Source organism: Carassius gibelio, chromosome A6, assembly GCF_023724105.1.
Source record: "Carassius gibelio isolate Cgi1373 ecotype wild population from Czech Republic chromosome A6, carGib1.2-hapl.c, whole genome shotgun sequence".
NCBI classification, from domain to species: Eukaryota; Metazoa; Chordata; class Actinopteri; order Cypriniformes; family Cyprinidae; genus Carassius; species Carassius gibelio.
In genome coordinates this window covers 21,872,136-21,885,237 of record NC_068376.1, presented here as the reverse complement: position 1 = coordinate 21,885,237, position 13,102 = coordinate 21,872,136, and the positions used below count along the sequence as shown (strand labels likewise).

At 37.0% G+C, this 13,102-nt stretch overlaps 2 protein-coding genes across 5 annotated transcripts; both read right to left on the bottom strand.

The window, feature by feature from the left end:
- Window positions 1–322: 322 nt before the first annotated feature.
- Window positions 323–6,179, bottom strand: ptger3 (prostaglandin E receptor 3 (subtype EP3)). The gene is made up of 2 exons (XM_052599753.1): window positions 4,763–6,179; window positions 323–3,706 (listed from the first exon to the last, which is right to left on the bottom strand). The coding sequence occupies exons 1-2, from the start codon at window positions 5,615–5,617 to the stop codon at window positions 3,350–3,352; spliced, it is 1,212 nt and encodes a 403-aa protein (XP_052455713.1). The 5' UTR covers window positions 5,618–6,179; the 3' UTR covers window positions 323–3,349.
- A 266-nt stretch (window positions 6,180–6,445) lies between these two features.
- Window positions 6,446–11,440, bottom strand: LOC128015700 (zinc finger Ran-binding domain-containing protein 2-like). Of its 4 annotated transcripts, none has more exons than XM_052599756.1 (10): window positions 11,183–11,437; window positions 10,754–10,806; window positions 10,508–10,616; window positions 9,403–9,485; window positions 9,243–9,319; window positions 8,984–9,133; window positions 8,708–8,838; window positions 8,316–8,378; window positions 7,621–7,773; window positions 6,446–7,412 (listed from the first exon to the last, which is right to left on the bottom strand). In XM_052599756.1, the coding sequence occupies exons 1-10, from the start codon at window positions 11,236–11,238 to the stop codon at window positions 7,358–7,360; spliced, it is 930 nt and encodes a 309-aa protein (XP_052455716.1). In that variant the 5' UTR covers window positions 11,239–11,437; the 3' UTR covers window positions 6,446–7,357. The 4 variants fall into 4 exon arrangements, with proteins under 4 accessions (XP_052455716.1, XP_052455717.1, XP_052455714.1 ...); XM_052599757.1 differs by having other exon boundaries at window positions 8,316–8,375; XM_052599754.1 differs by having other exon boundaries at window positions 6,446–7,773; window positions 11,183–11,440.
- Between the last annotated feature and the right edge of the window lie 1,662 nt (window positions 11,441–13,102).

Genomic DNA, 13,102 nt, shown 5'->3' with positions numbered 1-13,102 from the left:
ATACACACTACACTACACACTGCCTAAAAGTGAAAACGCATAATAGGACCTCTTTAAGCTAGATGCTAACGTTCTAACCAAACTCAATGATTTATGCTAAGCTAAGGTAAAAGTGCTACCGCTAGACCCAGAGGTCAGCTGAATGGATTTGAAAACGGTAAAACTCAACTGTTTAACTCTAGGGGAGTTGGAAAATGAGCCTATTTTCAAAAATAGTGTAGTTTTTATTTAAATTAACATCATACAACAGTTTAAGAGCCATTTTTGACTGTGTTTAAGGGATCTCATGCATGAATGCTGCATTTTTAAGAAGTTAAAAACATTAGTTTCCATTTCCATTTAATTATGATAATGGCATAAAAGATAGTCCATCACGGTGAATGGAAAACACAAGCAGCACAGAATCAAATAATGATTGAATAATGAGCACCATTACAAGGAAAGCACATCAGAGCAGTTTGTAGACACGTCAAACAGTTGCAAGCATATGCAAACATTTCTTATCAAAAACACACAAGCAGAGCCACGACCATCTGTTGATACAAGCTTAATGACAGCTCTGGCTGTGAATGGAGTCTCAGAGCTGTACACATGGTTACATCGGAAATAAATGTAAAACTTGAAATACATTCATGAAACCCTGTTGTTTGTAATGCAGACTTGCCACTTCATCTGGCATTAGAACATTCACTGGTGGGTTATGGTCTAAAACGATTTGCTGGTGGCTTCACATGCAATAACTACCTGACAGCTCTTATCACCTGTACATATATTATAAATTATGATTACAGAAAATCACTGGTGTTCTGTAGTTCCACTTAGAATGATCAAAATAAGTAGAGACACTTAATTACACCAAAACAAAATGTATGAAAGTCTTTGCATTAACATGAAAGAATCAATTTCAAACTCATACAAGTTTCTTTTTCCCGTGGTACATTTATGGGTACATTTTCCCCACAGCAGCAACAGTTTGGAAAATGTATGAATGGATGATTTTCTTCTTCTTCCTTTTTTATTGAACTACATAGAAGAGTGACTGGAGCTTCAAAAGGGACTATAATTTCATTAATTTTATTTCCTCTGAAGACAATAATTAGCTTTGTGTGGAGAACAGATGTGTTTTATTTTATTTTTAGTTTACATTTATGGTGCCTTTACTTGAATCTTGAAAGCTCTCCTTCAAAAATAAATCCAAATGGTTTTGTAAGGGCAAGTAAATGATGAGAGAATAATATAATGAATAAACCTTTTTATATGAAAGAAGCTCAGATGAGATGCCTTTGGCAACATTAATATAATGCTCTGAACAGCTTTAGTGTAGACTCTGAGCCTGTGGAGTAAATAAGAATCAGTCACATAATTCATACACTGAATGGCCATAAGTCATTTGTTTATTATCAGCTCAATGCATGTGAGCTGACAGGAGACCTGCTTTTGTAGTCATGGATACACTGGAACTTTTAATTTGACAATGAAATATTATGCAATCATTCTTTTTTCTATTGCCCTATTCAGCAGCTACCCAAGCAGACAATGGCAAGCTCAGCATGACTACATCTGATGGTGCAGCCTGAGTAGCATTTCACTATAAATGAATTCCATATCAAAATAATTCATTTTCACAGTATTCTCTGAGGATATTTTTTGGATTTGCAAACCCTCTTTTTGGTGGAAACAGAAAACTAGCAATTTCTCAATTCTTTATGCAATCTTCCAAATATATTTACTGGTAATGGCACCTTGTCACGTCGACTGATTTCACAGAGCTCTGACCTCTAGGAAAATACATTACATTGCCTCTCCCTTTTTTCTCAGACAATGCTTTTGCATATTCCTTGCTCATTTTCTTTTAATCTACAGGGTGTAAAATCATTGGCCCAAACATTTCCAGCGTCATGTGGATTGAAGCAGGTTTGGAACATAAAGACAGTGCTTTATAGAACACTATTTTGAAAGTATTTTCCTTTAACAAATGACTGACCGTAATTATTATTTAAATAGAATTTGCCTTTTCCTTTTAATATGGTATATTGCATTACAAATGTATTTGCAGAGTGCCATGAATATAACCTGCTGTTTCGCATAATTGATGGTCCATGGGTCCTTTCTACATCAATAACTGCACCGTGGAAACATATAATATGCTAAGATGATGTTCAGTCACACACGGTAGATGCAAAATTACAGATGTACAACTCAAGGGCCCAATTAGCAGAACTATTTCATTCATCCTAGCCAATAATTTATGTATGTTCAATTGAAATTCAACAAACAGCTTGCACCAGTCATACAACTCATTAAATATTTCTCAAGTCAAACTACCTCAAAATTGACATAATTTACCACTAATATAAGGATGCAAGATAAAAACAGAACAAAGCTTAAATGGCCTTCTGACAACAGCTGGTATAAAAAAGCAATTTCCATGAATGACGAAACATCATCTGTTGAAATTGCCTTTAATCAGAATAAAAAAAAGGCATTTTGGTTTATGATGGCAATTGATATTATCATAAATGTTGCACATAAAAAAATACAACACCTTGAGGCACTTGGTGTGTCAAAATTTGGCTATTAAAATGAACGCTCTGAGTGGACGGTTCCAAGGTCAGAAAGTATCTCACCAAACTACTGAATTAGTTTGCACTTTTACATTTACTCAGGAATCTAACTGAAGAATTCAAGAATGGAATTCAATTAAATGTGCCCACAGTTACAGTTATCAGCATCAAAATGGGCTCTGCAGACTAGGCATTGAGAAATGCACACAATTAGTCTAGAGAAGTTTAGTGTTTATGAAAAGGTTTTAAATTAAGCCGTGAGGATGAGTTTAGAGAAAAGTATTTGAGACCATTCAGTGCTTTACTGAATTATAAACAGCTCTGAAATGTTAAATAACAGACCATAAGTTAGTCTAAGAAATATTCCTTCAATTTCTTCTTGCAGTTGGCAGGTGAATAAAAGGATTTTGCTATATAGTTTAAAATAATCAGTCTCCACAGGAGCTGGAAAACATCAGTTTATGATTTTGCTTTTGTTAATTTGCTAATATTGCTGTTGTATATGCAGGATTCCCACAAAACCATTCGTTAACATGTACCATACTTTCAAGTGATTCCGTGACAGTGAGGAACCCTGCTAATGTAATTATTTCAAGGTCTTGCCATTTTGTTAAATTTCAAAGGTTGCTGATTAACCATGAATAAAAACTCTTTCAATGTGTTGACTGTGACAGCGACATGAATGATGCGTTTGCGTGGTAGCATGCTGACATCGCCCTATGTCAATACAATAATCCACAAATAGATCTGGAAAATGGACAGTTCATTATTATTCTACTATCAAGTCACTGTTCCCCATTTCCCCCATTCAAGTTACTGTTCTCCATGGTTAGGGACTGTTTGTGAACATTATCATCATGAATGGCCTTTTTATCTAGGGCGTCTAGAGGACACGGAGTTTCTTTCCGTGCGTTCAGTGAGCACTTGGATACTGCGCTGGCCACCTGGCAGAACTTCCTCAGGAGTATCTCTCTTAGAAGCAGGTAAACCCATGGATCTAGAATCTGATTAAGTGAGGCCAGACGTATGGCTGTGAGAAAGAAGTTACAGTCCATCTGTAAGTCCTGGGGTGAGAGAGATACAGCAGCAGAACTGCACTGATGCGACGATGTGTGGGTAGAGATCATCTTCAACATAAGGATCTGCAGAATGGGAGGAGACAATGGCTATATTATATGAATATTGTTTTCTTTAAAATTAAGAAAAAAAAATATGCATGTGCTTATAAACTTATAAGACTACTTAACAGATTTCCCATAGTATTTTAGATGGCTTTTTTTTTATTTATTCTGTCTATCACGTTTTTAGTTAGTAAAAGATCCATGCTCTCGGTTTCAGGCAATGCTATATTATAAATATGATTATTTATGAAAATATTTTTTTTGGTATATTGATATCAGTTAATATTGGATATGTATTTACTAAAATTGGACATTTAATTATGCACTAATAATATATTTCCTATTTAACACCTATTTATTTTTACTTTAAGATCAATTTTGTCATCATCTAACACCCAATTTTTAAATGTGTAATTTAATAACTGTTACATTTTGTCTTAAGCACATCTCAAAATAAGTTTCCATTTTTCGTACTCTACATGATAACGTTAACACTTAAAATGACTGATTACTCAATTTTGGTCTGTTATTTTTTTCTAATTAATTTAGGCAAAATGGAATAGAATTTAAACTTCTGCCATTTATTGTTATCGCCATAAACAACCCATGGGTTTTAACCCATTCTAAAAAATTCTGTTTTTTTTTTTTTTTTCTCCCACAGTCAGAAATTATGAATTTGCACAATCATGTGGGCCTAGTTGTGAAATGCCATGACTGGAAAGAAATGTCATTTTTAGAAAAGGTCAAATCATACCAGCAACTCTCTAGATTGACAAAAGACTCTTTTTTGGAAAGAGCCAAGGGAAAATTCCCAGGGTAAACAGTAACTAATCTCAAATAACTGCTTAAAAACATACTGAAAATACAAGTAGTGGCTCTCCAGCATGAACAGTTGCAGTTAAACAGCCGGCCTGAGTTCACCCTTACACAAGAATTCATTTATTCTGTTTAATCCAATTTAGAAAGACAGGCTTTTTGTAGCTGAGCATGCTACATTTTGAGCAGGAATGACACCATGGATGCTTTCATCTGATAACTACAGTAAGTGTATCTGGCTAAAGCTGATATGATACATACCAGTAGAGGTGACCAGCATGTCAACAGCACACACATAATGCCCATCAACTGAATAACAGTCTCTGTTGTTAACCTCTCCCATTGCCTGGATGACTGGGTTGAGGTTGCCTTCGTTTTGCAACGTGTAACCAAAGCACGGATGGTCACAACATTACACGACAACGTGACCAGCAAGGAAAATATCCCCAATGCTGCAAATGTCGTGGCAAAAAACGTATTTCCCGTTACGTTCTTGTCACCTGTACTTATGAAGCACCAAGTTCCTGGCCACTGCAGTGTGTACTTTCCAACCCCAGCAATGGGCAATAAAGCAAATAGTAAAACCAGGCACCAGATGATGACCAGAACCTGCTTGGTCACGTTGGTTTTCATGTAGTTTGAGTACCAGTGAGGAGCAGTGATGGCCAAAGCCCTCTCAATGGCCATGGCACTGGCTAAAAAGAGAGGACACAAGCCAAAAGTAGTCATGCACACCCCAAAGAAAGCGCACAGAGTCCCTGAAGGGTCCACGCGTTTCCATTTCAGATCTGCTCTGTACACCGAAATGACAATCGGACTTGTGAGCAGTTGGCCAAAAAGATCAGTTAACGCCAACGAGCCGATGCAAAGGAGAAACGATTTCTTCCTTTTATTTTCCTTTTTTCTGTATGCGCTATAAACTAGCAGCATCGCGAGAGTGTTTCCGACCATTCCGGTGATCATCATAGTGATGGGAAAAAACACGGACACGGTGCCACAGCTGGCGCTCTTGCCCGCGCTGTCCTGTGAAGATTTGGAGAGGTTCGAGTCCCACATCATGGTTCCAGCAGTCAGGTTTTGTTGCAGGACATCTGAAGACTGACATTTAGATGTCATCCTTTTTCAGGGAGGGTGTTCGTGGCCACAGTAGTTCATTTTGAAACAGGTGGAGTCCTCAGCGAAGTCTGCTTCACTTTGTGCGCTCGGCTGCCCGGGAGCGCGCTATAAACACAGAGGCGGGACTCGTATGGAAATGTAAAACATGCTCAGAAAGACAACAGAAAACAGTGCAAGATACACAAAGAATATCTTTACCTCAACACAAAGAGAAAATACCGTTAGATTGGAGTTCAAGTTCACGGTTTTGCTATACGTGTTGTGCGAGCACGTGCAATTCAGCCTACGTTAACTTTAGCGGATGTATGTTTTTTTTTTTTTTTTTTTTTACTAAACTAGCGCAAAACGTTAAAGCAAAACACGATTTATTTTTGTGATAGGCAAGTTTCAAAAGAATGGACAAATAATAACAGTTCAAGTTTAATTCAATGATAATCCTCCACCGCCAGCTCACAGATGCTTTGGAACGCAACAAGTGCCACCTAGCGCACGAGAAACGATCGCTTCAGACAGACCATCAGTGGATGAAGTGCAGGTGCATTTTTGCTCATCGGCAATCGTAAGTAAATTCATACACAACTCTTAAAATGTTATTCTATAAACTAGACATGGAAGGAAACAAACTGAACAAACGCTTCAGATCAATGTATACATTTACAAACATCACTAGAATTCCCCACAAGCAGCAGTGCGGGATCTAACTTCAGCCTATACACAGTAATCCAGTTTTTTTTTTTTTTTTAAGTCTTTTAAAAATGCAGAGATAATTAAGGAGCGCATATTTGGGGGAATAAATCTCAAACAAGGCATCACACAAGGAAACAAATGTTTCAGATTGACAGGTGTTTATTCATGTCGGATACACATGTAATTACAATTAACAGTAAAACATTTTCATATTTTGTATGTTAGAAGGGGAGTGGTGGGTTGTTGTGATTATTTTACATGTTCCAAATTTGATTTGAACAAGAGAAAACCAAACCAGTGATTTATTTTATCAGTAATTCGTTTCAGTAATAAGTTTGTCTATAGTTTCTTAGTTCCACAAATGATGAATCATAAAATTAAGAACAAAGACAAAAATACTGACAAAAAGGACACAGAAATTTCACTTTTCATCCGTCTTTACAGAAGAAAATAAATCTCTACAAGCATAGAAAAACATACTTACCTTTAATGCACAATTAGACAAGGTAATGTTACATCTTAGAGGCTCTCTATTAGATGCTGGCATTGCTGACGTGGTTAAGCCATCAACATTGCTTGTGAGGCGTTTCATATAAAAGAACCATAAAACCAGCATCCATAAAAAATTTTTTTTTAAATTAAATGTTTTGTTAATGAACTAGTTGTTTTGATGGCAATAATGTCTGAAATAGAGGAATACAACTATTTCTGCAATGTAATTTGCATAATTTCCCCATCAAAATGGTTGATGTCCAGAAGATATGTGCCATTCAGTCACAGATCTGATGTTATTTCTCTATAAACCCACTGACACTACAGACTTTACACCCCAAGTTAAGAGATCTGACTAGATGTATAAAAAAAAAAAAAAAAAAAAGGTGAAACAAAAAAAAGCAGAAACCTTTCGCGAAGAGGTTATGTGAACAGGTGCACAAGTATTTCTTTCATAGAAATCAATGTGAAATCAAAACAGTTGAGTAGTTGCAATAGCCCCAAAAACTGGAGTGAAAAAAAAAAAACCCATGCACTTCTAGATTTTTTTTCTTTTGTCAATCATTTCTGTTTTGAGCTTGAGCCAGAGTGGGATGATCCAGATGAGCCTCTGCGCCTACAAAGAGATAGAAAAAGACAAAGAGAAAGAAAAAAGCCATGACCGATTAAACGATTTGGTCCTTTAAATCAAAACAAAGCATGAAAAATCTATTGTACAGAGAAAAGAACAATTGTCACATTGTTTCAAAACTGTATTATCCCTGAGCCCTGTGTATAATGCAGAAGGACGCCTGGCATCCAGGCCACCATGTGTTACACCAAACCTTTCAGACGAGTGCGATCGTGTGCGTCTTTTTTTGCGTCCACCAGAGGAGGACCTGGAGCGACTCCTCTTCTGGCCTCCCTCAGGCGATGACGAAGGGGAGCGAGACCTCTTCTTTGTGGAAACAGAGCCCTTTCCTGATCTGGAGCTGGATCTTTCAAAGGGGATAAATAAGCATTTACATAAGGTAAACAAATATCATTACACAGATTACTATAATAACATGATCAAAGGAACTGAAATGGGAGCAAAGCATCCACCCACATCCTGCGAAATACTAGAGTGTATACTACAACTTATGAAAAAGACCAAAACTGCACGTCTGACCAACTGAACTCTCAGCAGAACAAAGCTGAAACTGTCAGTACAACTTACAGCTCTAATTGCCTGTTAGGTGTTACCAGATAAATGGAGATCTGGGACACTGAATAATGAACAACAGCTCCAAAAGGAGCAACATATTCTAAAAGCACAAAAAATCTCTTGACATCTATGCTGAGAACAGAAAGTAAAAAAATCCTGTTCAGACATTGCCAAAGAGATAAACTGACATCACACTGCTCCCAACATTACCCTCATTTGTTCTACGCTGATCAAAAGTCGACTTGTGTTCAGACTTAGGAAAAAGAGTTCACTACAAGCACTGGCTGTTCACACACACGCTCTTTCCTGGAGAGTGCATGTCACCTCATTCACCTGGAGTTGGACCTGGAGCGAGAGCAAGATCTGGAACTGGATGAGCTCCTGGACCGGGATCTGCTAAACACCGACATGAAAAAAAAGAAAGAAAAAAAAAAAAGAAAAGAAAAAAAAAAACAAAGAAGAAAAACACCACAGATTTTTTCCAATAGTGTTAAAGACGTGCTGACGAAAACCCTTTAAAATACTTTTTAAAATGAATTGAATAACGAATTGACATGATCACTTTCATTAAACGAACATCAAGCTTTATAAATGTCAATCAAAAGGCAATTGAAAAAAGACAAAATATTTTTTTAAACACTAAAGGAGGCAAAGATAAAAAATTCAAATGATTTGAGCTGATACTGACATTTGTCTGGAGTTACCCTTGACCTGTACCCTTTTACCTGGACCTAGACCGGGAACTTGAACTGGACGAGCGAGATGATGACCGTGAGGAGCTGGAGCGAGTCCCTTTCTTCTCCTCACTATCATCCAATTCATACTTGGACAAATCTGCATCATCCTCATCATCATCCTAATAGCATAAAGAACAAAAAGACACCAAAAACTGAAATAAGCTCAATCATCTGCAGAAGCTCGAAGGATTTGTTCGATTTAATCAATTTAAAACAAAAAATCGTAGAACCAGCTACACAACACAAGAAAATATAATCCCTTACATCAAGTTTGTATTTTGAAAGATCTCCATCTTCGTCATCTTCGTCCTCCTCCTCCTCTTCCTCATTATTATTATTATTCTTTTTTGGTTCCTCTTTCTTTTCAGTGTCCTTCGTGCTTTTTCCACGATACTTCTTTTTTATGCGCCCAAACTGTCCATAAAACAAAATTGTACAAATGCAGGTTTCTGTTAGTATGTATTGTGAGAAGTGATATACAAATTGAAAAAAATAAATAAATAAATAAATAAACCCCACTGACTTCATCATACTCGCCATCGGACTCCTCTCGCTCATTGTAGACTAAATTCTCTCTCTCATTAAAGCCTCCACCATATCCTGTTAGAGACATTCATCAAGAATATGAAATTAGCCAAAAAATAATAACACTGCAGTCAATATGCAATAAAGAAAAAATATACCTGTCCTTTCCTCCAGTTTGGCATATTTAGGAGTGTTACACATATTGCACTCTGATCTTCTGGCCCAATTTACATTGCCACATCTAGATTAAAAGCAAGAACAAATTCAGATATTAATAACATTGGTATATTACAAGGGTCTCAAACTCATAAGCAAGAGAATGAAAAGGCCCTTTTCAAGGTATTTACAAGACCTGATCAACTTGTAATAGTGGTTGAATTATTGAGCATCACACAAAAACTGGCCGTTAGTTTGGATGTCCTTTCAGAACTAAACAAAAATGGGGTGATCCACCTCAGGAAAATGAGAAAAAATATATACTTTATATATTCTTGTCTTAACTAGCTTATAGTCCAATATGGGTTGGATGGATTGGAGAATGTAAGCCAGTAAAATGCAATTACAGTTCTGGATGGTCACTGTCTTGCAGGGTTTGGCTGCAGATATAGTTGAAATTTTCTAGTAATCCTGAAGACCCTTCATGTAAAGTTAAACTTTGGAACACAGTGAATTTAGCATGAGCTTGTTTCCTGAGTCCAGCATTCACATCTACGAATGCAAGTCAGTGGAACAAAAAGTAACATGGTCGAACCTTCCCCAGATGCACTTGAAGAGGGCATTTGGTTCGATTTCTCTAGTGTGTGTTTGGATTAGGGATGGAGCTAAACTCTGTAGGACAGGGCTTGTCCAAACAACAACTTGTCATCCACACATTCAATGCAACACAGGAAAAAGTGGTTGAATTATAAGCAGGATTACACAAAAATATCTATGACGTCTTATTTTTAACATCAACATTTTTAAGTGAACCAACCCCATTCATTTGCTGTTCATGGCAGGATATGCTGTGTGCATTTATTCGGCACCATTAAGCAGGCTGAACAGTGTGGAGTTCAAAAGAGAAGTAAAATATGAAGAAGACAGAAGGAATGTTTTCCTTAAACTTCATTGAAACAAATTTAAAAGAAATGTTGTCAGTGTAGAAAGGCAAGAATGGCTGAAACATTCCACTTTCTCACACTGAATTCAACAGATACTGGAGATATTAATAATTATGAATGTGTTTATAAATGCAGCATAGTGAAAGTGACAGTCAATACCCACGTTTTGCACTGCCAATCGTTGGCACTGAAGAGACCTTTGCTCTTCTCAGCCAGAGTCTTTCCAATCTCTGTTCCCCCTGCTTTCATCATTTTTGCTTCAGTTGTTTTTTCTGTTTAAGGAAAATTGGCTAATTAGTTTAGACCAATCATGATAAAGTACTGCAAGCATGTATTGATGCAACTTTTGTATAACACACCCCTAAAATACAAAACCTAATGATTATACAAACAATTATAATCCACTTACCCCTGCCACATCTGTTACAACTCGTTCTTCTAGCAAAGTTGACATTTCCACACCTTAAATATTAGAAACACAAAGCTGGTTAACGTTAGGTCTCTGAACATTATAACAACAACATGAACAACATTAATGCACACAAATGAACAGGCCTGACATTTTCATAAAAACAGTGTGACGTTCCACGGAAATAGAAAAAAGAAAAGAACAAGCCACATAGCCCAAAAATGAAAAGGCCGCGTTTAATAGCATTTACAGGCCCGTTCACACATTACAGTCGTGTGCTAACGCTAACAAATGCTATGCTAACAGAAGCGTGTGATCTTCTATCAGCCAACATTAATTTCCCCAGAAGGTTTAACTGCTAAGTAATGCGAATATACCCTTTTATGCATTATTGTGAGTTAAAATAAACCATTATACAGCAAGTCTTACTTTTTATCGGGACAAACCCAGTCTCCGTCGCTAACCCGAAAACTCTTTGCCGACATGTTAGTCCTCTTTAGGTGTCCCCGCCACAAATCCGTCAGAGAAAGGAATAACTCCTTATAAGCACTGATATATATTTATTACACCAACTCAAGAGTTTGAACCTAAGCGTACGGCAAAGACAACACTATACAGAGTGTGAAAGACCGTATGCAAAACGGGTTGCGTCTCATAATCTAATTGGCTCCCTACCTAAGTCAGTTTGGCACATGATAGGCGGAATCCAGACGCCGAGTGATGCTGTCTAGACTGGCGGCTCGCTAGGTTTTTGAGCCTCAGCCACTACTACTACAAGCTTCGTTATAATTACATATATGTAAATATATATGTACATATACGAAATTTGTTTATCAAAGACTTTTCATGTATGTCGTATTTTATAATTGCATAAATATTATACCGTCTAAAATGTCATTCTCAAAAAAAACAAAAGTTTATTATCTTGAGTAAATATAATGATAAAACAAACAAAAAAAAGTTTATATTTCCTGTGCACAAAATTCAAAGCTATGAAATTTTAAGCTTAAATCTTCCCAAAACATGCTGTGTAAATATAGATATTATTTAATCCCTTTCATTTTCTCAATTGGGATTTAAATGTGTCCACTAGATGGCAGATCGTGTTCACCACACAACAGTCTGGAGAATTCGTACTTTTGGCAGCTTCAACTGTCTGTACTCACTAAAGGCTTGTTCCCATGTTAACATTTACACATGCATCACATAAAAGAGTCAAAATCACAGACCTACATGCCATTGCCATATGTGAAGAACATGCAGATATCCACAGACATATGGTGACACATCTCTGAATCTTTCCAATCAAATGCTATGCAATGCCTCACACGTGCCAAAATTTTGCAGACCTAGGTCCGGTTAGGCATGAAGGCACACACGTTGCTGGGCCAGATGGAGTTGAGACATCCCTCCCACGGCGAGTTCTCAGTCCTGCAGGGACTTAGATAGGACCCATCCTAGCTGGTGCTCACCAAGCTAAGCCTGTCCTCCATTCTCTGCCAAACTCACGCTGTTTCAGAGGTCTCTCGCACAGCTGGTGCATTGCTTATGAGTCAGAATGCCCACATTGTTTTTCAAGTGGAGGTGTTTAAAAATATCTGATGCCCACATTTTACCATGGCCATTTACATAAACACGTTTTTGGATGGACAGTTTTGTTGAGGAATGTTACACATAAATGTTAAGTAATTGAATGCAAAAATTATGTAAATGACAAAGCCTTAATGGCAGACTTTATCTAGCATTTACTATTTTTTTTTTTGCCTACACCCTTACATGAAATTGACTTTCGTAAAACAGCACCAGCCAAGAAAAGATATGTAAATGTATTAAGATTAGCTTTCCTTTCTACCGTGTTTGTGTATGAGTGCATAAAAGGACAAATAGACATTTCTGCAGGAGCTCACTGAAATGAAAACAAGAACTTGGATTATGAATAATACATCTATTTATCAGTAGAACCATGAGAAAGAACACACTCTTCTGAGAGAGTTTATTATTATTATTATTATTATTTTTTTTTTTTACTTTTTAAAAGCTCAAAATAGTCTTGCAACATTTTTCAGCATCCTCATGCCTCCCCCTTACGTAGTACTTTTAAACAATCAATGAAAATATGTCATCAACAGCCATGAGTGATTATGTACTAACAGCCATAATCACTCATGGGTGCAAATGAGTCTTCGGGCCTGCAAATGTCACTGTCCAGTCTAGTGCTTTGTCATCCTTGGGATGTTCCACTCTGGTGCTTTTTTGACAGTGAAGGGTAACCAACAGAGGTTTGAATCCCTATATGAAGCCACCTGGGATTTCTGGGTCTGACAGATGGTGGAAGCTTTTCCTGACGGA